The sequence below is a fragment of the Sarcophilus harrisii genome, chromosome 2 (assembly GCF_902635505.1).
Source record: "Sarcophilus harrisii chromosome 2, mSarHar1.11, whole genome shotgun sequence".
Classification (NCBI taxonomy): domain Eukaryota; kingdom Metazoa; phylum Chordata; class Mammalia; order Dasyuromorphia; family Dasyuridae; genus Sarcophilus; species Sarcophilus harrisii.
In genome coordinates this window covers 443,308,383-443,333,451 of record NC_045427.1, presented here as the reverse complement: position 1 = coordinate 443,333,451, position 25,069 = coordinate 443,308,383, and the positions used below count along the sequence as shown (strand labels likewise).

General features: G+C 34.7%; 1 protein-coding gene across 9 annotated transcripts in view; it reads left to right on the top strand.

Moving 5' to 3' along the window:
• CDK5RAP2 (CDK5 regulatory subunit associated protein 2) overlaps positions 1 to 25,069 on the top strand; it is a 159,992-nt gene that overhangs the window by 106,581 nt on the left and 28,342 nt on the right. For 7 of the 9 annotated variants that reach the window (XM_031954197.1, XM_031954201.1, XM_031954198.1 and 4 more), the window contains 7 exons: positions 3,705 to 4,281; positions 6,727 to 6,959; positions 12,370 to 12,465; positions 13,742 to 13,790; positions 15,669 to 15,847; positions 18,390 to 18,509; positions 23,189 to 23,305. In XM_031954197.1, the coding sequence (XP_031810057.1) occupies positions 3,705 to 4,281; positions 6,727 to 6,959; positions 12,370 to 12,465; positions 13,742 to 13,790; positions 15,669 to 15,847; positions 18,390 to 18,509; positions 23,189 to 23,305 (1,371 nt within the window). The remainder of the gene's footprint in view (positions 1 to 3,704; positions 4,282 to 6,726; positions 6,960 to 12,369; positions 12,466 to 13,741; positions 13,791 to 15,668; positions 15,848 to 18,389; positions 18,510 to 23,188; positions 23,306 to 25,069) is intronic. The other 2 variants (XM_031954199.1, XM_031954200.1) reach the window with 1 other exon arrangement.

Here is a 25,069-nt window from a genome sequence, read left to right as displayed (position 1 = left end):
CCATTAAAAGGTTATACATGTAGCAGTGGATACTAGTGACCTGATTTCCAAATCTGATGGTCTTTTAAAAAATTCTTGTCCTTTTTGGTCTTTCTGCACCAACTGATATTCTTGACTGCTCTTCCATTTCATTACATTGCCCTCCACTTTCTTCTTTTATCTGTCAGCCCTCTGCTACTCAGTCTTCTTTGCTGGATCATCAAATTGTCTTATATACTGTTTGTGGCTGTGCCCTAAGGTTGTGTCCTGTGTCCTCTTCTTATACTTTGTCTTCATCTTGTCAGTCTTCAGGCATTAAGTTATTTGTTACTTCTGTACAGATGAATCTCAGATCTGGATATTCAGTTCCAATCCCAGTTTACTAACTGCTTTTGGATATTTTCATTGGCATGACTCAAGACAGCTAATCTCTACTTTCTTTCCTCAAATTCTCCCATCTCCCATCTTCTTCACTTCTATATTCCTTTTTATGGCATCACTCTTTTAGTCACCTAAATTCAATATTTTGGAGTCATCCTCAACTTTTCCTTCTCCCTCACCTTTGCATCTCCATTCAGTTTCAAGTGTACCTCCATAATATATCTTATCTAGAGCCTACTTTCTACAAAGCCATCTTTTGCTATTATAATAGCCTCCCAGTTTTCTTTATCTGCATCCAGGATTTTTCCTGTCCAATTCAACCTTTATTTAGCTACCAAGTTTGTGGCACAATGGATAGAGTACTAAATCTAGAGTTACGGAGATCTGAGTTCAAATGTGATCTCAGATAACTTACTAGCTGTGCAACTCTGGGAAAATCACTTAACTTCTGTCTGCCTCAGTTTCCTCATCTGTAAAATGGGAATAATAATAGCACCTATCTTCCAGGGGTTGTTGAGAGAATAAAATGAGTTAATATTTATAAAGCACTCTGCATATCATCAAGTGCTATGTGAATGTTTCTTGTTATTTCTAAAGTACTGATCTGACCATTTACTCTTTTGTTCAAAAACTTCTATGGGTTCATATTGCCTCTAGTTTCTAATACAAACTTCTCTGTTTGGCTTTTAAAGTCTTTCACCACTATTCTAGCATATATTTCCAGACTTAGAGCAAGTGACTCCCTTTTATATCCTCTTATAGTCTAGACAAACCGACTTACTTGCTATACCTCACATGTGACATTATATCTCTTTTTTCCATGTCTTGCTGTCTTCTTTGCCTGTACTAATTGTATATCCTCCTTACATATCTCTGTCTTGTAGAATTCCAGGCTTCCTTTAGAGCTCAGATTAGGTGTTAATCTCTGTAAGAATGCTATATTTCCCCTAGCCACTAGCACCCTTAATCCTGAAGTTACGTTGTCTATATTTTGTACTTAAATATGTTCTTGTTTCCTCTGCCAGAATGCTTCCCTCTTGAGGCTAGGTATTGTTTTGTTTTTGTCTTTTTATCTATTGTCGGTGCTTAGAACAATGCTGGCACCTGGCATATGCTCACTAATGTTTGAATGAATGAATGAATGCTGTCTTTAGAGTTTGGATACCATAGATTTGGATAGAATTTGAAAGTACCAGGCTCTGGTACTTCACTAGCCATGTATCTTTGGACAAATTTCTTTTCTGTAAAATAAGGGGGTTAGAGTTAGGTAATCTTTAAAGTCCCTTCCAAGAGACCTAAGATTTTGTGATTCCAACTTTTTTCCATTGCTTCACATGACAGCAATTTATTAAATGAAAGAATCTAATTTTGGGTTGTTTGCAATGTAATTAGGGGAAAGGTTGTGGAGCTTTTTTGTTTCTTTTTTTATAATTTCAGTTAGTAAAATGACCCTCAAATCTTTTTACCCTTCTTACTTCAATACCAAAGTGCACATAAATTCAATGCTCCAGTTGAGCACTATGTCAAACTATTAACTACTCTGGATCTATGGCCATGTCACCTCACCTTTCTGGGACTCCATTTTCTCTATTGTGAAATTGGGCAGTAGGCTAATTGCTCTTTAACACATTTTCTTTATGATCTAAAATTTTCTATTGTACAATTCAATTCTGAGAAAAAAATAGATGAAAGGGAACTAATACTGTTTATGTGTGGATATAAGAAACATAGGCCTTCTCTTCTTCCTTTCCTCTGGGGCCTGCCCTGCTCTTAACTACTCCATGCCAAATATTGTGTGAGGTACAAGAAATACAAAGTCAAAAACGAAATGGCACCATACTCAATATTCTTATATATACAGAGACAAATAATATATCTCTTCCTCTCCTCCCCCACTAGATTCAATGCAATTGTTCATTCACTAATAACAGTCTGAGTGGGGCATGATCCCCATTCCTGTAGACTAGCATTGTTTTCATTTTTATCATTTTGAGAATGTTTGATGATAAAACTCACAAAAACAAATATGTACACAGGTAAGATTTGTGATAATTCAGATATTTATGAAATGTTAATTTCAAAATCTGGCTTTAAACAAGGTATTACTTTTTTGAAGAGAATTGCATTGAAATCACCATTGTCTTGTTTCTTAGATCTAGATTTATTACCAAGGGGCTAAGATTTATCACTTTACTTAAGTTCAGAGAGATATCTTAATATTTCTTTAACTGTAACAAGTTGGGGTTTGCAAGACTAACCTTTAATAGGTAGTTTATTTTCTTATAATTGCTTATATTTAGGGCATCCTATCATTAAGTGGGAGATTTGATTTTGGTTATGGCCTGATAGTCTGAAAATCCAGGCTTCTAATATTTTGATTAACTTGAGAGATAATTTATAATAATTCTTCCCCTAGAATTATTAGTATTTTATTATCAATAGCAGGAATTGAAATAGACTTGTGATTTCAATGAAGTAGGACTACCAATCCTACTTTCTGCCTAGGACATTGAGAGTTTAAATGTCTTGGTCAGTTATATGATTGGTATGTGTCAGAGAAGAAACTTGAACCTGTGTTTTTCTGATTCCAAATCTGGTTCTTCTGTTCACATATTGTGATATATTATTAATAACAATGGTAATAGATTAAAAAGAAAGTATCATATAAATGCATAGTTGTATATTTAGACAACAACAATAAGGATGATTCTCATTTTTGTAGTATTTTTCACTTTGCAGAGTGATTTCCTCACCATCACTCTGAGGTAAGTCATACAACTAGAATTATTCACATCTTAAAGATGAGGAAACTGAACTTAAGTAAAGTGATATCTTCATTTTGCTCTTTTAGCAAGTAAATAGTATCAGGTGTTGAGGTCTGGCTTTCTGATTCTAAGTTGATTGCTCTTTCAGGCCTTTGTTTCCAATGAGATAATCTACAGGAAAATGCTTTGTAAATTGTCAAATGCTATATATGTAAGAGTTGTTTTTGTTGCATTGTGGGTGGAATATTGACTACATGGACTCTCATTTTAAAATTTTTCAAGGTGGGCCATTAATTTAACCTAATTTCATCTATTCCTCATCTCTTAAGATCTGAGCACAATCAAACAGAACAGAGATTTAGGTTAGCTCTGAGAAAATGCTTGTTGGCTCATTCTAGAACTACTTAATGAAGATATAGTAGGGTCCTCTTCTGGAAATTTAAAAAAATAAGTAGGCTATGATTATGTCTCTAGGAAGTTGGATAAAGTCTTGTCCTGAATAGATGATTTATGAAAATCTTACTCATTCTAGTAATTCTGAAAACAACAGATACTAATATAAAAGCATTCAACTTTCAGAACCTGAACTATATCAGCTTAAAAACTTTGACATCTTGCCCTCAAACAAAGAGAGTCATTGTGAAGATTTTATAGATGGAGCTTCAACTGCGTCTTATGCAAGTTCCAAGAATTTTTCTCTTCAAGTAAATGTGAATGGAACAGATCTTTCTGATGAATTTGATGTGGATGATGCTGAACATTTAAAACAACGAATTCGAGATTTGAAAACTGAACTTGAAGGATACCAGAAATTCATATTTCATTTGCAAGCTTCTAAACAGTCCCAGTGCAGTAAGGCTATTATCACAGTCTTGTGTGGGACTGAAGAAACCCAGGAAGGACAGAATAAATCTAAGGGTGGGACCCATGAAGAAGAAATGAAGACATTCTCTAGTTTACATCAAGTTCAATATGTAAAACACACCAAAATCCTTCATCCATTGACTTCAGAGTTGGCTGATGGGATAGTGGAAGAACTAAAGCAACAGCTACAAGAACAAGGATCTGAATTAAAGAAAGAGCAGAATATGAATATGAACCTTCTTGAGGAAGTACATAATCTTCAAAACAAACTCAGAGAATCATCCCCTACAAGGTAAGTTCTGGTATTACTAGCCAGGTTACTTTTCATTACATTACATTCTTACTAACTGCAAAGTTTTTCCCCACCTACCAGGTCCAAAGAAAACACAATAATAGGCAAAAGAATGTTAGATCAGAAAGTTAGTTCTATAGAAAAAGCGTTATATAAACAAACTGACTGACATTGCAATGTGGTGTTGAGGTTGTTCTAGAACTTTTAGATTTAATTATTGTATATCTCAAAAACCACAGTTGCTAGGGATTTGAGAAGTCATCAACTTCAATTCAGGGATAAACAAAATCTCTATAACATTTAGTCATTTCTTGAAAAGACACCTATTGAGGAGGAATACACTATTTCCAAAGGAAGACTATTTTTCTTTTGGATAGCTCTTTAAGCATTAAGAAATTTTTTTTACTTCAAGCTTAAATTTGATTCTCTGCAACTGCCATTGCTCCAATGGTCTAAAAAAGACAAACCAGAAAAAATGGAATTCCTCTTTTTTGTGGTAGCCCTGCAGAAACTTTTAGAGTTATTCAGGAAAGCTTTTGGAAAGGGTGTGACATCTGAATATAGCATTTATAGATCAGAATTTTGAATAGCATTTTTCATACGCCAAGTTTATTTACTAGTAAAAACCTGCAATTACTCTCTCAGACTATGAGCTGGCACTCATTCTTAAGAAATTGAAATGCTGGCTTAACATACTTCTATTTGTTCTTATGTTTCCAGACCAGTGGAAGTTGCTGAATCTGTTCAGCAAGTCAGTAAAGATTTATAAAGCCCTTACTTTGCTATAAGGCATTTTGCTAGTCACTGTACAAGTTCAAAAATGAACAATCTGTATCTTCAAGGTGTTTACATTGTATTTAGGATACGATACACATATCTCCACAGAGGAGTAAATACAGACCAATATGAGGGGGCGAAGAACCCTAATGACTACTTATGTTAATAAAGGTTTCTTTAAAAAGGAGAGCTTAAGCTGACCTTTAAAGAGGTAAAAATGGGGGAGTCTAAGGCAGCAAGAAAGAAAGGATGGGTGTTTTTGAAATAGTTGACCGAATGGGTAGAATCTAAAGTACTCTTAAACAGTGGTTAATGATCTAAAAAAGCTTGTGGGGGAGATCTTCCTAGAACTTTTTTTTTTTCTTTCCCCATTTTGGTGGACCCGCCACAGATCAAATCATGTTACCTTGACAGCCAACAATATTCGCTCCCAGGCATGGTTATTGTCCTTAGCATTTCTGTGTAAGCTCAAGTGACAATAAGAAGAGGAATGTAAACATTTTCTGTATCTGTGCCTCAAGATCATTTTAGAAAAACAGGCTTTTAATAAAAGTAATAAAAGTGGAGGATTTTTATTCACAGATATTTAATGAGTATAGGTGTATACAATTTTATTCTTTATCACACATTGGAAATAGGATTGTTTTTAAAGTGTACTCTTCTTTGCTTGTCACTAATTGGTGATAATCTATTGTTACTTTTGTTAGAGGCAGAATTGAATTTTCCATGATTTCTGAAATGCTTGGATTATAGTTTTTAAGAACTAGCATCACATAATTATGATGGGGCTTGTTGATATGTTGAATTGTTTCAAATGTTACCTTCTTACTCATTCCAGTGTCACTTAAATGGAAAGATGACATGTGGCACAAGGAAGCATTTGAACTCATTGCTTATGCTAAGTACACTTGAAGTTGGTCCATATTTGAGATTTTTCGTATTCAATTTTATTATAAGTGGAATCTTGCATCAGCTTCTGCATAACTTTGTACGGGGAATATAGCAGTAATATAGTCCTGGCTTTTAAGGAATTTACATTCGAATAGGGAGGAGAAGGTATGGATACAAATGGCCATAATATCAAATAGAAATATGACTCATGCAGAAGAGAGGTAATGAGAGTAATGAGTGGAAAGGCCTCAGTTACCTCATGTATAAAATGGAAATTATGATCCCATATATATATATTTAGCATATGTATCCTCCTTTGTTTCCCTGTAATGCTAATGCTAAATGGAAAGTGTTGGGGAGAGTAAAGTTTCTTGCTGTTATATATCTCCGTAGAAGTACAGGGCTATGCCCATGATTCCCTCCCTTCCCCCCTTCTAATTCTGTCATTTTCGCTGATATTTATGGATTAGGCTCGCCAGAACTGCTCTTTTGAAAAATACAAGGGATGCTCATTTCCTTTAATCTCTAATAATCTGTCTTTTAATTGAATACTTTGTAAGGTTGAAAAATATTGCATGAAGTCCCTTGTTCCAGGATTTGTTAGCTATTTTGAAATAGAAAAAAGTGATGTTGTATAGATGCCATTAACAAATAGTATATATACTTGTATAGCTTCAGGCTTTTGAAAAATGTACTTGATCATATTTTCAATTAGTGTTAAGGTCAAAAAATTCAATTTGAAAATGATACCAGATTTTTTTTCCCCCTTTTTACCAGATACGATTCATTAGTTCAGTCCCAAGCTAGGGAGCTCTCCTCCCAACGGCAGCAGATTAAAGACAGCCATAGCATCTGTGTCATTTATCGTCAACATATGACCAACCTTATTAAAGCTTTTGAGGAGTTGCTGCAGGCCAGTGATGTTGATTACTATGTAGCTGAAGGCTTCCGGGAGCAGCTGAATCAAAGCATTCAGTTACTTGAGAAATTGGAAAAGATGTTTCTTAATGGTAAGTGGTAATGCTTGCATTGTTTAATGTCTAAAATTCTTAAATATTTTAAGTTAGACTTTCTGAGTAGTATATATCTTGAAATGGAGTGGAGTTGGAACAAATTGGCTTTCCTTTCCCCTGTTTTGACCTGATGTGGATCACAGCAGGGACCATCTTGAACCATTTTCATTTAGGAAGGCAGCCAGCAATTGTTGCCTCATGGCAAATTGGTTCCTATTGTTTGGAAACTATCATTATAACTACTTTTCCCTTTGTAGTGGCTGTGCCACTAGCCACACCTGTGAGCTATTTATTATACATTGCTCTAAGAGCCCCTAAGACAGCTGGCTCAACAGGACCTTCATGACAAACTGTTAGAAGTAACCTGGCTTCTTTATATGGTTCGGTGGAAAGGCCACTGGACCAAAAGCTGGGAGCCTGAGGTTCCAGGCCTGGCTCTAATGTTTACTTATTTGGTAATCTTGGATAAATCATTTTTTTTCTTTGGGGTTCAATTTCTTTCTCAGTAATATGCGAGGATTAAAGTTAATGACCTTAAAAATACTTTCTAGCTCTGACATTTTGTGATCTGTGGATGCTTATGACTTGTTTTTTGTCATGTTTTTAAGAACCTCATTTATGACTGCAAATATGCAGCTTGTAAATAGGGCAGGAAGTGATACATTTCAATTTACTTTTCATCTTTCCTTTTTGAAATTTTTGGCAGGGTAGAGGTGCATGAAATACTTTTCCCTATTTCTTTTCTTATCCCATTATTACCTATTGGCTCAGTGGTAAAGTTTGCATTATCTGTTGTCAGTCATCATTCTTTTATTTGAAGGATTACTAATTTCATCAGTATGGCATTCCACAGATAAAAATTGCAACCTGTTTTAAACTTAGCATAGATTGTCTTTGAAATGTGTTGTTACCAAAGAATTGATAGAATCATGGTAATTGCCATAAGTGTAGGGCTGAAAAAGGGACTTGAGAGATCATCTTGTTTTATTCCCTTATTTTTTAATTGATAAAGAATTGAGGGTAAAGGAAATTAAGTGATTTGCCCACACTCAACCAAATGGTGACTAGCAGAGCTATAAATTTAAACCAGTGCTCTTGGTTTAAGATCCAGTGTTTTCTCCGCTACACTATGCTGCCTCTCTCCTTTGGTCAACTTGACCATTCTTTCAGCTTAGCTAGACTGTTTCTCAAATAATAAACATACACTCCATTTTCAAGCCCTGTCTACTTTGTTGTGAGATCTGTAGGAGTTTGTAATCTGTTGTTTTAATTTTTGAATATCTAAGGTAATCTCTATGTCATTATGTGGCATTGAAGTAAGAATTTAATGGAGGAATTTTTAGTGTAATAATTAAAGAACTCTGTTTTGGAATAGATTTTATAAATTTTGTTTCTTTTCTGTCCTTTCTACTGCCTCTTCCCTTACTATGGACTCAACGCCTAATGAAGTAGAACAATGGATTAAAAAAAAAGGCCACTGACTCCATTCATCCTTCATGTCTTCTCAAGCTCTCCACCTATAAAGACCCATAGAGATTCCATCTCCAATTTTATGTAGTTTTTTTTCCTATCCTTTTCATTGATGGCTGCCTGAACCTTGAAATTAACTTGAAATATTTTGTAGATAATTTTTTTGTGTGTAATTAGACCCTCCTCTGGGGCTATGCTCCAGCTCATTCTCACAAGTTGGATACCTAGAGACTACTACACTCAGGTTCAATTACTCTGTATGTGTGGCTCCATTCCCTTAAAACTAAAATGCACAAGCCCCCATTGGTGCACTTACCATTAATAGCCAGGAGACATAATTAACTGAAAGCAAATACATTTACTAAAACAACATAAAGAAAACAATAGTAACAAAACATTTCATCCAGAAGCATGGTATACAGTTTGTCCCAGCCACACATAGTTTAAATAGGAAAAAAGAAGATTAGCACAAAAACACAAGCAGGGAACACAGTGTGTCAAGGCATTTCATCTGTCCAGGACTGACATCTCTTTTCCTCTCGTGGTTTCCTTATGCAGTTTCTCATCTTGGCTTTCTATCTTTGTTCCTCTCTTCTCTCAGGAGTCAGCTTCTAGTAGTCAGGCCTAGGTCTCTCTCTCTCTCTCTCCTTTTTTTTTTTTTTTTTTTTAATTTTAGCTGAGGCAATTGGGGTTAAGTAACTTGCCCAGGCTCACACAACTTGTAAATATTAAGTATCTGAGAGCAGATTTGAACTCAAGTCCTCCTTATCTCAGGCTCAGTGCTCTGTCTACTGGGCCATCTAGCTGCCCCTGGAAGTCACAGATATCAAACTTATTTCCTGATGCTTAGTTCTATTTGATTGCCAATTTTATTAGTGATTATTGATTAATTCAGAATCTCCAAGAAGTTATTGGGCATATATTTATTAAATGCCAGCTATGTTCTGTGTTCCATGATAGGTTTGGGGGGATACAGAAATAGCTTGTTCTTAAGGAAATCCCATACCATTAGGATATGTTAAATGTCCACATATACATAAATACAAGAATTATCTCTAGCTCTATGTTGTGTTTGGGTATGCATAGCTTAAAACTGCACTAAGACTTTGGGGGATGCCGCCTGTATATTTTTGTGTGTGTAAATTTTGAGGAGTAGGAGTGAGGCATTAATGGGACAGGCCCACAGAGGAAAGGGGGCAGAAGGGCTGAGAAAGACCATTGTGTTTTACAGTCACAAGATTATTGGAAGGAAGCTTGTATTATTGATAGCTTTGGAGAGAACAGTTTCAGTTGAGTGGTGGATTCAGAAGCCAGACTTCTGAGTTTAGTGTTGAGTGAGAGTAGGAAAAGACAGTACCACCAAGTGTGAGGGATTTGACATGAAGTCCCTCCTTTAATTGGAAAAGCAAGGAGAGAAATAAGCCAATACCTTATATAGATGGTGTGAGCTAGTGAGAGATTATAGCTACAGGGGAGACCTGGTGGTATGTGAAGGTAGCAGAAAGGAGCCAGTAAAAGGGAAGATACTCTAGATTGTTCAAAGAGAGGGGATGACAGTGGGGGACAAAGTCTGTTGGAGAAGACTGGGAGAGGAGAGGTAGATCACAGTTTCTTTAATATGAGTAAGAGTTTTCTAGAGGATTCACAGAAGTGTAAGAAATTGTTTCTCAAGTCTAATACAGGGGATGAAGTCAACAATTAACAATGTAACTTTCCCAAAATCTTCAACAGCTTGCCACTCCTTAAAGGACAGTCCACATTCTTTATTCTGGTACTCATGACAATCTTCCACAATCTTGTCACAACGTAGCCTTTTCCAGGATCTTTCAAGGTTCCCTTCCCATTGCTTCCTTTTAAATGGTGGTCCAATAGTTAAAGAGCTGGCTAGGTTCAAGAGAAGGAGGCCCAAGTTCAAATCCTACCTCAGATACTTGTTAGATAGATTACTCTGGGAAAGTCACTTACTGTACTGCAGTTTTGTCTGTAAAATAGTGGTAATAAGAGTATCTACCTTCTAGGGTTGTTGTGTGGATAAAATGAAGTAATATTTGCAAACCTTAAAGTGCTATATAGGTTCTGGCTATTAAATAAGAACAAATAAATAAAAACAGTTTGCAAACTGTAAAATGCCACACAGATATCAAGTAGTCTGTTAGTATTACACAAACCTTGCTGCTCCAGGCAAAGCAGTCAATGCCTTCTTTCTGGTCTATCTTGCATTTTCCTTATTCTAGGTTTTAATTAAATTATTTTCCTTGCCTGAAACTTTCTCTTCACCTTTTCCTCTTAAATTCTACTTGTCTTAGCTCATATACCAACTCTTCTATGAAAACTTTCTTGTCTTTTGTGATCCATAGGTCTTGACCCAATGATTTTTCTCCTCTTCTGAACAGCTATGATATTGTCTGTATTATTCATATGGTACTTAAACTTGCTTCCTTGTATGTCTTTTTCTTGTATCATGGTTTAGCTTCCCAATTACTGTAGTCATTCAATTATAGCCCATTTTTTTGAAAGGACAAAGTGTTAAAAATTAATATCAACTACAGGTGACATTTAGGTTTTAGTCAGATTAGATTTTGTGGGGAAAATGTGTGTCCCACAAATTTTTTTTGATAGGCAGACCTTAATTTTCATTTTTTTTGTACTTCTCAAAGTTCAGTGCTTTGCATATAATAAATATTCACACTATTTGTCAATAATAACAATACAAAGAACAAATGCCAGAGTAATGTAGATTATAGGATCATTCAGATGAGAAATCCTAGAAAAACTCAAAGGAATTTCTCTCACAGTGGGCTAAAGGGTTCTGAAGGCTCTATGGATGAAGAGAGAAGTTGAGCTAGGCTCTGAAAACAAAGAAAATTCTGATATTTAGAAGAGAAAATGTATATAATATGTTAATAATGGTGAGAAAATAAATTTGCCTCCTGGAGTATGTTAGTTCAGGTTGAGAAGAAGGTGGGATGCATTTTTGATTTCCTTCACAAGCTAATTGTACAATATTTCAGAGTGATTCTTTTTGTACAGCAAAATAACGTTTTGGTCATGTATAATTATTGTGTATCTAATTTATATTTTAATATATTTAACATCTACTGGTCATCCTGCCATCTAGGGAGGTGGGGGTAAGAGGTGAAAAATTGGAACAAGAGGTTTGGCAATTGTTAATGCTATAAAGTTACCATGCATATATCCTGTAAATAAAAGGCTATTAAATTAAAAAAAAAAAAGGGGAAGAAGGTGGGAGTAAGACTGAATATGAATATGTACAACAGATTATGGAAGTCCTTGACTCCCACACTAGAAATTTGGATTTTGTCCTACAGAATTCAATTTTTCCTCTCCCTCCTAGCTTCTCCTCTTCCTTCCTTCCTTCCTCCCTCCCTCCCTCCCATTCTTGATAAAATGACTTGACTTGATAAAGTATTGTTTTACTTCTTAGCAGGATGGATCAGAGGTAGAGACATACCATTTAGAAGTGTTCCTGTGTACTTGTGAATAAAGCCAGAGAATTAGATTTTAAAGAAAGACTTTTTGTATGTGGTGTTTTACTTTATATATTTAAATAAATTTTTTTGGTCTAGTATGACTTGCATTAGCTTTAGAGGAGTTTAACTAGAGACTGAGTGATTGGAGAAATGCTTTAAAGACTGATATCCTAACACATTAGAGTAGGGCAACAGATGGTAGCTATCACCTGTGTGAGGCAGCTTCAACTAAAATAATTCTGTGCATCAGGTGAAATGTTCTCTCCTTGAATAACACTTTGTCACTTAGGGAAAAAAACCTCACTATTGTAGAGAATTGGAATATAACTAGTGCTAAATTATTGAAATCCTTTCAAAAGTCTTTTATTAGAAGCAGAGGGAATAAGCCATTGTAGTAACAAATAACCACATTTACCATGATATTGTGCCTTTGTTTTCTTGAATAGGGGATAACTTACCACCATCTTCTCCTTTTAAGAATTTTAATATATTATATATACTTGAGCCAGTCATGGTATACCAGTCTGCTAAAGACTACAGAGGTAGGATTTGTTATTTTCTTTCAAGTAGCAAGTTTATGTTTTTCTTTGGCCTTTAAGCCACTTAAAAAGAATTAATTCATAGATTGATTTCTAAGCATCACCATTTTCTAGTATAATTTTGATGTAATATAACTTTGAACTAGACACAAAATTCTGTCTCTTGGTTTCTAATTGGTTCAAAGGAAGGTTGTAGAAATGAGCCACATTAGTATTTTGAAAATCATATAATCATATTAAACTTGAGTGTTTTTCCATGAGGAAATTGAAAAGGATACAACATTATCCTTCAGCAGCAGATTAATTTTCTCATGGAATGGTATGTTTTGAAATTTTACTTGGTAGATAATCTAAGCCATTTGTTACCTCTTGACAATGGGAACTGTTTTAATTATTCTTAACAATTTTAAGTGTATGGCAGTAGAGTGCATTGCCATGAGAGGTTATGAATTTTCTCTTAATAGGTTGATATAAAGAGATTCTTATTTTGGGTAGAGTTTAGGCAAGATGACCTGAGATATCTTTCAACTCTTTAGATTCTGTTAGGTTCTCAGTAAATTCTCTTTGATTGACTATGATGGACAGCTTACACAGTAGGTGGACCCTCTCAGCTAGTTCATGTGCTACTGGTTGGTACTTATAGCAGTGAAGAAAATCTGACATCAAAGTACATTCAAGTCTTCAGGTTTTTTGTTTCCACTTAGAAAGGTATAGAACGTTTCCCTTCTTGAGTTTCATTAATTACCTTTGTGTGGGTACCATTTATTCACAATCCTGCATGCTAGGTATAGCTCTGGGCCTCTTTTTAAAGTTTCAAAGAGCACAGTTTGAAGAGTTCTGAATTATGCCAACATAAAATGTTAGTCTGTCTTAAATCTCACACCCTCAGAAATGGCAAATAAATATATACAAAAAGAAAATAGCAAATCTTTCAACAGCTGCATTTTAGACTTTGCTTCTTGTTGTCTTGTAGACTGGACAACATAAGCTTTAAAACTCACTTCAGAAATGCATTTTTTATAGATTTACCCATGACATCCATCCCTGCGGGGAATAATTAAGAACTAGTAATAAAGCTGGCCCACCTGCAAGGATTTTTTGTTTTCTTTTGTATTGTTTGTGACTCTTAGATATATACATTAAAGATTTGGAATCTTAAAGAAGATTTTTAAACAAGCTGTTTTAGCTCATTTAAAAATATTCACATGGGGAATGATTGTAGAACAAATGTTTTCATATGAAATATTTTTCTTCCATCTAATGGATTTTTCCTTCACAGGAAAATCATCTGATAGAGAAGTCAGCAAACATAATGAATTAATCAAAAGGTAAGCTTACAGCATTTTAAAAAGAAAATCATTCAAAAACACAAGTTTAATTTTAACTGTCAACTTTTCAGTGAAGAGGTATATATGCCCTATTACTTTGTTTCAGACAATGTCATTTCTTTATAGCTGCAATAGTACGTTCAAATGTAGCAAATATTTTTAAGTACCTTTTATGTGCAGCGAATTCTGTGCTGTGGACTGGAGAAGATAAGGCATAGTCCTTGTCCTTATGGGGCTCAATCTAGTGGAAGGTGGGATGTGATGATGGGGAGTAAGAATAAGAGAAAAGCAGAGGCCAAGATAGTGTTACATTGTACTTCTCTAACATACTTACTAAAAATGAAAGAATAGGGTCATTGATAACAAAACTCTACTGTTCTGTTGTTAAAAAACCATCTTGATACTGTTCAGGTAATTGCAGAGGTGCTGATTGGATGAAAGGAGGTGGTCACAACAAGCTCTTGAGCCCCAATGGCTTTAACTCCTTGAAGGTTCAGACTACTTACTGACTTTTGACATTAGGTAGTATATGTCTGGCCTCCTTACTTGGTTCTTCATTTTCATGGTGAACCATCATTTGATAAACTAAGTGAATAAAAGCAGAAACTTAAACATGTCAAAAACAAAAGCCACACAACTTGTCTATCCTGTTTCCATTCTCTAGGCTCTTCAAGTTACTTCTGGAGTTTCCCTATGATCAGTAATTATTTACATTCCAAATTTGTTACTTATCAACTTTCTATGCTGCAGCCAATTGAAATTGCAAGAATTTCTTTTTCTGTTCATGAATGATGTTGAGAAGAGAGTGTTGAACTTTTAAGTCAGGAGATCTTGTCTTAAGTACTGATTGTCACTTGCTAGTTATAGGATTACTTACTATCTTTTTAATAGTTTTTTAAATGTGTAAATTGAGGAAAATAATACTTGCAGTATCTCTTTACAGGGTGCTTGTGTGAAAAGTGTTTATAAACTGTAAAGTATTATAAAACTGTGAGTTGCTTTGTAATAATTTTTTTGGTGTTCTCAATACATTCCCATTTTTAAAGTCAAAGTGGATTGTATGAGAATAGTTTGCTTTTTTTTCTAGCCTAGAGTTAACCTGTATTTAGTCCTTTCTCTTAGCTATATTTAGGCCTTCATTAGTTCAAAGGTTCTTAACCAGAAATCCATGAACTTGTTTTAAAAATATTTTGATAACTGTATATCAATATAAATAATTTCCTTTGAAATCCCATATATTTTGTATATTTAAAAATATTATTCTGATAAGGGATTAACAAGGCTTTACCAGATTCCCGAAATGTATATGGCTCATAAAAGGTTAAGAACCCCTGTGTTAGCTAACTGAACTATTCCTTTCTTTTGCTGTATACTTCTGAAAATAAAGGGCAAACCTGAGCGTTCAACACACTTTTTAGGATACAACATATGTTATACATCATGCTGACAAATGCAAAACAGCTTTATTCTGCAAATAGTGACTATCTTTATGCAGAGGAGTTTCAGAAAGGTAATGGTGAGAGGTAAAGACTTAAAAGAACTTATTCACAGAGAACATGATGATGACTGTATGATGTGACTATATCTCTTTACTTCTCTCAGTCCACTCTCTAATATGAAAAATGGGATGTAACTTTTTTTTTTTTTTTTTTACCAATTGTTATAAGATTAGGGAGGTATAGTGTGTTGTCCTCATAAGGAGACAAAACAGATATAAGGTGCTACTATTGTGATTAATCATAATGAATTAAAATATTAAGAAAGATGTTACAAAATGTGATTTATCTACTTATAATGAATGTTGATCTATATTTGAAATTATCTGATAGAAAAATTGTGTTTTTTTAGGCACTAATCCTTTTGTTTTCAATACTCAAGGGCTTCAGAGGATATTACAGTATATCCAAGTCTTAATGATAAACCAACTATTCTACCAGCTAGTCAAGTGCTGTCAGATTACGAAATATCAGAAAAGTCTTCCTTTGATTCTGGAGAACATAAGCAAGATAGTGAGGATATAGACAAGAGTTCTATTGTGGCAAACAATTTTTCTCAAGGTAATTTTATTATAGTCAATTATGTAATAATTATTTAAAGAAGAAAAGTAATTTTCAAGTTTTTTTTTTTTTTTTTTGAATAAGAGACTTACCAAGTGCAAAAAAACTTCATTTTAATGGGATTTTGGTTTCTTCTTAGCCTAAAATTTTTTTTGTTCTAGATTTTTATTGTTGCAGTTAGTTAAAAAAAAAAAAATCCATCTATTTGCTGTCTTAGTAGATATAGTTTATGAGTTAATGAGATAAAGTGAACATAATTCTTTGATCACTGAGTACTATTCAATGTCTGAGGTTATCTATAAATATAGAAGTAGGAGATTGTAACATCTATGTATAGGAACAGGGACATTCCCTTTAAAAATATTCTTTTAAAGCCATAACATTGGTTGGTTTTTGTTTATTTTCTAAAAAATTAAGGATCCAAAATCAATCTTGTTAATAAACATTTTTGATATTTAAGTGTTTTATGGATTCTTGAGGAACTGCAGAGGCTACTGTTTACATACATTTACTCTGAGTTATGTAGTTCATCTCTCCATGTAATTAAGGCTGAAAAATTCCTGCTTTCTTATACATTGTCTTTTTAGCAAAGACATAGTGAATGGAAAAAATTTGTGTCCCACACCCTCCACCTCCCCGCAATGAGATGAAGAAATTGGTTTACATAAATGATTACTAACATTTCTTAGAGGCAGGTGAGTAATGCCGTGGGTAGAATGCTAGGCCTTGAGTCAGAAAAACCTGAATTAAAATCCAGCCTTAGATACTATGTGATTCTGGGCAATTCATTTATTTTCCTCATCTTAAAATGGGAATAACAATAATAGCATTTACCTACCAGGATGGTTATCAGGAACAAATGAATTAATATTTGTAAATCACTTAGCACAATGTCTGGCACAAAAGCAGGTGCTTAATAAATTTTCCCTTCCTCACATTCTAAGAGTCTCTTCTGGCTCTGGAATTTTAAGTTTTAATATTTTTTTGTGCCATAACATTATATAGTTCTTGTGATGGAATCTTTTGTAAATCAGAAGACTGGCCTTCATTTCTCCTGTTTCACAAATCTTTTTATTCATCATAAACTTATTAGGTTCCAACTGTGTGCTGGGGGAAATACAAAGACAAATTGGATAAAAGTTCCTACTCTCAAGGAACCAATAACATCCTTTCAGTGCTCAGTGTTGCACCTTCATTCAGATCCAATTCTTATCCAATAGTTTATGGGCCAAGGGATAAGGATAATACTAGGATTTCAGGGCTGGAAGATACCTTAGTTTGGACTCCATTTTATAGTTGAAAAATTGATGATGTCCCCAGTAGTGTGACATCCATTGTTAGCTGATATTTGTCCAAAGACTAGTGAAGCCAAAGTAGGACAGATTTTTCTCCTTTTCTAAAGTCCAGTGTAATATTTCCCTCTCTGCTGTTAAGACTACATAATTAATAAGTGGTGTCTAATTTGATATAGAGAGCTTTTCCTTTAGGCCAAGGGATGATTACAAGACCTACCTGAAAAGTCCCCTTAGAAGGTGACTTACAGTAATGACTACAAAAAATTGATTACCCCCAAAGCCAGTGATGTAGACATGGATAAACTGGCAAATTGAAGTAGCAGTTAAAGCTGATAAGTTCCTGACTTGTGCTGAACTGAACAGCAGATGGAAGAAGAATTGTAGAGCAGCCAAGCAAGGAGGGAAAGGTATTGTACTGAGATGGACTTGGCCCTTTTATTGAAGGCAGAGGTATTGAACACATAACATCCTTATATATTTTGTACCAAATTACTTGGTACATTTCTAGTGTTAATGGAAGATGGTTGCAGATCTGGGAATTAAGTAATCTCGTGACCATTCAAATTCATATTAAAATTACTATTTAATTAGGGAAAGAAATGTAACATTGTGCTACTTTTAAATGAAAGTAATTTTGAAAGAATTAAAACTGGGTCATAACATTAGTGTAGTACTTTAAAACAAACATTACTAAGACATAGTGAATATAACCTAATTGATTTATCAAGAACATTAGTGCTTCTTTTGGATACTTAGTTTGAGTGTATTTTAAAAAGTGAATCCAGAAATCTACCTACAGACAACAAAGTTCACTTTCTTCCTTTTGGTCTGCAAGTATTTGATTTCATTAGGAAAGCCCTGCAGTCAACTATGATGTAACACAGGCCATCTTGAAGGTGATCTCTTTCCTTCATCATTAGGAAGACTTTGAATTAATATTTGATATGTTAGAAGAATAAAAGGCTACATTAACATTTGCATTAAAAATGTAGCTAATATAATTTTTCCATATGGTGTTAAATGGCTTCCTGGTGGATTGCACTAGGGTACCATTATGGAAACATGTCAATTGAAATATGCCAACTATGGGATCTGCACAAAAGAACAGAGTAAATGCCAGTTGCTGACTATCTTTAAGTTGTAGGATATTGTTTATTTCAAGTTAGCACTTACTGCATAGTCCATAAATTATTCAATTTATTGGGGGGCTTCGTTCTTTAAATAAAAAATGCCTTTGCTTCCTTTAGACTTATTAATGGAACATCTGCAAGAAATTCGAACTTTGAGACAACGTTTAGAAGAATCCATCAAAACAAACGATAGGCTGCAGAAACAGCTTGAACATCAAGGGGGTGAACTTGAACAAGGTAAAGGAGGAAGGTCTCACTTCGTAATGCATTTCTTCAGATGACTCTTTAGGGAAATAGTCTTAACACAGAGAGTTTAGGTTTGGTCTGACCAGGAAAAAGTTGTCTCCTCTTTGGGTCTCCATGTCCTCACCTGTAAAATGATATGGTTTGATTAAATAATCTCTGATGACTTTTTAGCTTCAGAAGTCTGACTTTATTTTCTGAGTTTCCTTATCCAGTTTTGGCTTGAGAAATTGGCAGACAAGTAAGCTCTTCAGTCATACTTAGCTTAAAAGTCTGCATTTGAATCTAGAGTAAGATAGATGAATTTTAACTTAAATAAACTTAACTTAAAATAAAAGTTAAATGTTTTTAGATATCTGCCAATGTAGATCATGGATTAAAAAATGCCAGCACTACTCAGTGGCTTCAGAGTTTATAGAAATAAGGTACAATTTTGGCTGACCTGCCAAATGGTGATAGGTATTCCATACAAGCAAAATTATACCCCAACAAGATGTTTTTCAGTATTTTCTTTGAAGAGATAGCCATTCCTTAACTAGGTAAGTTTTAATAGCAGGGAATGGCCATTCCTTAACTAGGTAAGTTTTAATAGCAGGGAATGTTGTGCAAGATGCAATTTTTATAATGCTTTCTTAGGTGCTCTGCAGTTTCTCTTTTGGATGATTGATTGATTTGTACTATTAGTCATAACAGACATAGGAAATAAATATGTGTATGCTCACTTATATTAATCAATAATAACCTGAATAAGATTCATCAACTTCCATGTAGTTCTTTAAAATCTAGTTGTGGGCATATATTGTATCTAGAATATACTGTGACATATTTAACATGTATAGGACTGCTTGCCATCTGGGGAAGGGGGTGGAGGGAGGGAGGGGAAAAGTTGGAACAGAAGTGAGTGCAAGGGATAATGTTGTAAAAAATTACCCAGGCATGGGTTCTGTCAATAAAAAGTTATAATTATGAAAAAAGAAAAAAAAAATCTAGTTGTGGGAATCTTATTGTTGTTATTATTCCTGGCCTAAGGTGCCACAAACTTAAAATAGAGCTCATAGATGTTTTTAAGAATAATTCACTATAACCAAAAGATTGACAAAAGGCATTTATTTAATATTGATCTTGGTAGAAGGGCCTGCTAAAATTGCTGGGGGTGGGGGGGGGAGGGAGAGAAGGGAGAAGAGAAGGGAGAGGGCACAGCCAGATGATTCAGTCGATTGAATGCAGAGCCTGAAGTCAAAAAGACCTAAGTTCAGATATGATCTCAGACACTTAGTAGCTTTGTAATTCTGGGCTAGTCACTTATCCTCCCTTTGCTTAGGAGACAGCTGGGTGAATCAATGGAGAGAGTGTTGGGCCAGGAATCAGGAAGACCTGAGTTTAAATCTGGCTTCAGACATGCACTAGCTGTGTGACCCTGGGCAAATCACTTACTCTCTATTTATCTTAATCTACTGGAGAAGGAAATGGCAAACCACTCCATTTTCTTTGCCAAGAAAACTCCATAGAAAGTATAATCCATGGGGTCGAGAAGAGTTAGACGTGACTAATCACCTGAAGAAAAGAATTTCTGGAGAGACAAAGATACAAATACATCCACATCCATTGAGAACTTAGCAAGTGTAGGTTTGGCAAAGTCATAGATATCTCTAATGTTGACTAATAATAATACTATTTAGAGTTGCTTCTACTTACCAAGGGAGAATTTGGAAAGTCTGACTCATATTTATGAACTCTGCCTCAAAGTGGAATGTCCTGTTGGGTTGCCTTGAGAAGTTAGCAGGTCTTCCTCTCTTGGTTTTCTAATAGAAACTGAATGATTCCTCAGGGATGTTGTAGAAGAGATTCTCTTTCCAATATAGGTTGACCAGATAATTACCTCTTCCAAGGGCTTTTCCAGTGATGATATCCTTTGATTCTGTGAACTAGTTGATTCCTTTAACATGCCTCCTTTAACTCTTTAATATATAGACTCAGTCTAATCTTTGTGGAATATACCTATATGTCTAGCATAGCTCTAAGCAATGTGGGAAATAACAACAGTAGCATATAATAATAACATTAGATGAATTTAAATAGTACTTTATGATTTACAAAATCCTTTTATATATATGACTCATTTGAGTCTGATAATAGTCCTATGAGGTAAATAATAAAACTATTTTCTAATGATATAATATGTTTAAAGCACATTGTAAAACATGAAGTACTATTTATTAGTTCTTAATATCCTCATTTTATGGTTAAGAAAATTAAGGCTTGAGAAAGAGGCTGTGAGTTATGTAAGGCCAATCATTGGAGTGATTGGATGTTTATAAATAGAATGGCTACAAGTTGAATATGAACAAGACAAAATTGTATTTGTACAAAACAGAATGAAACAGAATAATCAGATATTTGATAAATATGCTTTCTGTGCCATGTCATGTATATTAGATGGTTCCAGACACAATCTTTACTGTCAAATTGTTGATAGTTTAATTAGGGAGATAAGACATATTAAAAGATGATTAAAAGTTAGTGTATATATATATATATATATGTAATCCTTATTTTGTAGTTATTTATGTCTCTACTCCATGCACCCCTTAACTAGACCATTAATTTATTTAAGATTATGTTGTTTTCCTGGATCTGCCATGTACCAATTGCCAAAGATGGTGGCTTACCGTGTATCTTTGAGTAAGTCATTTTACTCTCTGAATATGTTTCCTAGTCCATAAAAGAAGGATAATAGTCTTAGATTATTTACTTCATAAGATGTTTGCAGGCAGTGATAAACCTTGAAAACTGTCAAGCAGCATAATAATGTGAAAGATGATGATCATTATCATCTTCCCAAGAGCCTACATAGAACAAGACCTTGCACACAGTAGGGTCTCAATCAATATTGAATGGAATTTTAAGCAGTAAATTCTATGAGAGTTGAGTGTCTATTATAATGCTTTGTCTTTAGAATGTGCTTAATAAATATCAAATTGAATTGGGAAGAGGAGAGATCATTGAAAGATGGGGTCATTAGTAAAGGCATTATTGTGGAGCAGAGCTTTTGTTGGATTTTGAAGGCAGGACTCTCGCATGAATTATGAAGAATTTATTAGGCACTTTGTATGTGCCAGGTATTGTACTAGATTTTGGGGGTACAAACTGAATTGAATTGGGATTGTTCCTGCTCTCAAAGAATTCTTGACTTTCTAATGGGGAGAAACAATACATAATGCTCAGCTGTTGGACAAAGAGAAAGGCCTGGGATTGCTAAGGTAATAGCAGTAGTAGAGGTACAGATAATAAAGCTCATGAGTCCTTAGAATAAGTCATTATGTTAGATGACAACACTACGGGTTTGTATTGCTTAGAGGCAGGGCTGATGGTAAGGTCAAGAGGAGTTTAAGAGGCACTGGTAAGACAGATGAATAAAGCCAATAGGGTTTCATCGCTGTAAAGAATAAAATTTGTGATTTCTCTCTCTCATCCAAACTGGACATGAAGCAACTCAGATGGGATCTGGACAGCTTAGTGAAGACAAGTGAAGAAGGCACCTCTAGTGATGGCAAATCTTCATGCTTCCCAGGGCCTCAGATGGATTCTGGAGTAGCCAGGACCAATGAGGAGATAAAGGCATGAATGGAACACTGTGGCAGTGAAATAGAGAATATTACATGTATGTTGAAAGGACATAGTATATAAAGTGTTCCATGCCAGTTATGGCATGAAAGAGAAAGCAGAAAACAGAGGTCTAATAAGGTATATTATATCTTAGATTTCAGTAGATTAATTTTCTTAGAAATGGGGGCAGGGACCAGAGATCGGGGGAAATGAATGCATCCCAATGAATAATTTGCAAATGAAAAAAATAGTTCTTGTTTTAAGAATCTCTGGTGTGGTATCCCAAACAGTACTCAACTTAATTACCAAATTCTCTAATTATTTTACTATCTTAGTTCTTAATGGTCAAGAGTATTGCCAAAGTCTTTATGAAGATCATCAGAATCAACAATATTATCATATATTTATTCAATGTAACATTTTCCATTTGACAGCCAACCTATTCCTTTTCAGGAGAGTGACTGACACATGTGAGGAGACTGAGAGTGGCACCTAGGATAAGCATAGGAGTAGGTGCAGTGTTCTGCAGCTGCTTAACAGCACATTTTTCCAGCATGGAGAGGCAGCAGTCAAGGCTCACTTAGCATCTGCCTGTCAGTCATTGCTGAAGGTGGTACAGCCAGAATGTAGTTCATTTTAAACGAGCAAGCCTGGCTGGGTTTTAGTAAGTATTAATCTAAGGAATAGTTTACAACATAGTGATTTTTAAGTGCTAGAGCAGTCATAGTCACAATTTGTCCTGTAATATTGCTTGCTTATAGTGTTGGTTACCTCTTAGTTCTGTGAGATATCTATACATAAATCTATAGCCACTATCATTGCATCACTAGGGAAGACTGTGGAGGAACTTTAGGATTCCCATCAGCTTTCTGGTTGAAGCTTTCTTGAAATCCTCTTTGAACTATAGTGATTATGTATACCGTTCAGAATATACAGAAGATGAACTATATTTTGGAACAATATTTTTTTCTCCCCTTGAATTGTTAAAATTATTCTTGTTTAGAATGTTTAATCTTTATGGATCTAGGGATGACTTATAAATTATAATTTTATGTATATTTTTATAGGTTCTGCAAACATTTTTCTCCATGGCTCGGAGCAACATAATTCTCTTACTTCAGAAATACATTTCTTGAGGAAGCAAAATCAAGCTCTCAATGTGATGCTTGCAAAAGGTTCACGAGGTAAAAAGTAGACAATTTTCCTAAAGAAGTAATTGACAGTCCTGGGTACTAGTGTTTCTCTTATATGTTGAACCAAATAATTTTATAAATATGGGAAAAAAAAGTAACCCATTGGTATTTGAAGATAAGAAAGATATAGTAAGGTTCTACTGGTATCTGAAAGCTTTACTAATGTGGAATTGACTTGCCTTTCTGAACTGCAAGTTTAGCTGAATCTGAACTATGCTTCTGATGAAACATGTAAATGATAAAAATCTTCCTCATTTGGTATTTCTTTCCTTTTTATTTCCCTTGATCTTGGTCGGGATTGTAAACTTAATGTGAATTAAATGTGTCATGGTAGTCTTGATTTGGTGATCTTAGGCTACTTTAGCAGAGCCATAATGCATAGAGTGACAGAAATGCTGTTGTGCTATCTTCTGCTCTGGTCAGATTTGCAAGTAGATTTGCTAAACCTAAAGAAAGAACTTTCTAATAATTAAAGTTCTTCAAAAATAAAATGAGGTATATCAGAAGGTGGTGGATTTTCTCCTAAATTTGAGGTTTTTTAAATGATCTTTTGTTATGTTCCTTGTGTAATTAGATGATTTTTTAAGATTCCCCAAGGCATGGTCATAAATCCATGAGAGATCCTAAGTCTTGTTCAAGTGAATTAGGGAATAGTTCTTTGCTTACCTATCTCTTTTTAAATGAAAGCATTGTTTTTTTTTTTTTTTTTTTTTTTTCTTCAGCTCAGTTGAGTGACTTTTCTATATTTGTAATGAGTAATTAGGATTCAGCCTATCCATAAAATAGTAAATGAGAGTTCTTTTGGTTTAGTGGGTAAAGCCAGGACACTGAGTCAGGAGTCTTAGACTTGAATCCCATTGCTACCCATCACATGCATGATGGCCTTTATGGGCTTCTTTTTCATCTTCTGTAAAATGAGGAAATTGGACTAGGTAGTTTTTAAGGAGTCTTTCAGTTTTTAAATGTGTGTATGCATATGTTCACACATACATACACATACACACACATATACCTCCCTCCCTCTTTCTTTCTCACAGTGAGTATCTAGAAAGAGGGAATCTGATTAGGGATAGGTTGGGGCTGTCTAGCTCCTGAAATATTTTCTCAATTCTGAGATTTCTCTGTTTCTCCTGCTTTCAGCTTTTTTTTTCCCCTTCTGGCTACTGAAGTCATTAGTGCCCTGTCCAAGCAGTGTAAGTAACCCTTATAGGTCTGAGTTCTCCGGTGTTTTCAAATTCCTGGTTTTTAACTTTGCAAATTCCATTCTGATAACTAATATATATCTAATCCAGTCTAATCCATGCATCTCTTTGTTAACCCATTTCTATTTTCTCTCCTACCTTAATGCCTAGCTCTCTTTCCTTCTTATTGATCAACTGGGTCTTCAATCCTCTTAAGAAAGTAATTCCAATTTAATCACTCTGGAGAAATGACTAAATTATCATTTCTTTCCTATTCCTCCCCAATTACCAAATTGATACAGTATTTGTAAGAAAGAAGTTTGCACTGAATGCTTGCCATAGCAAGCTTTCTTTATACTGCAAAGGAGGATTCAAAAAAGGTCTTGTCTATGCAAAGAATTTAGCTGATACTATTACACCCAAATAAAATGAAGAAATCACACCATAAAGGTCTGACTTTTCGGTTTCTCTGGCCACTGTACGACAATAAGACTCTTGAATGTTAAGAATCATAGCTAAAAAGATATAGAGCAAATTGACTTGTTTACTTCTCAGCTTTCCACAAGGAAATTTT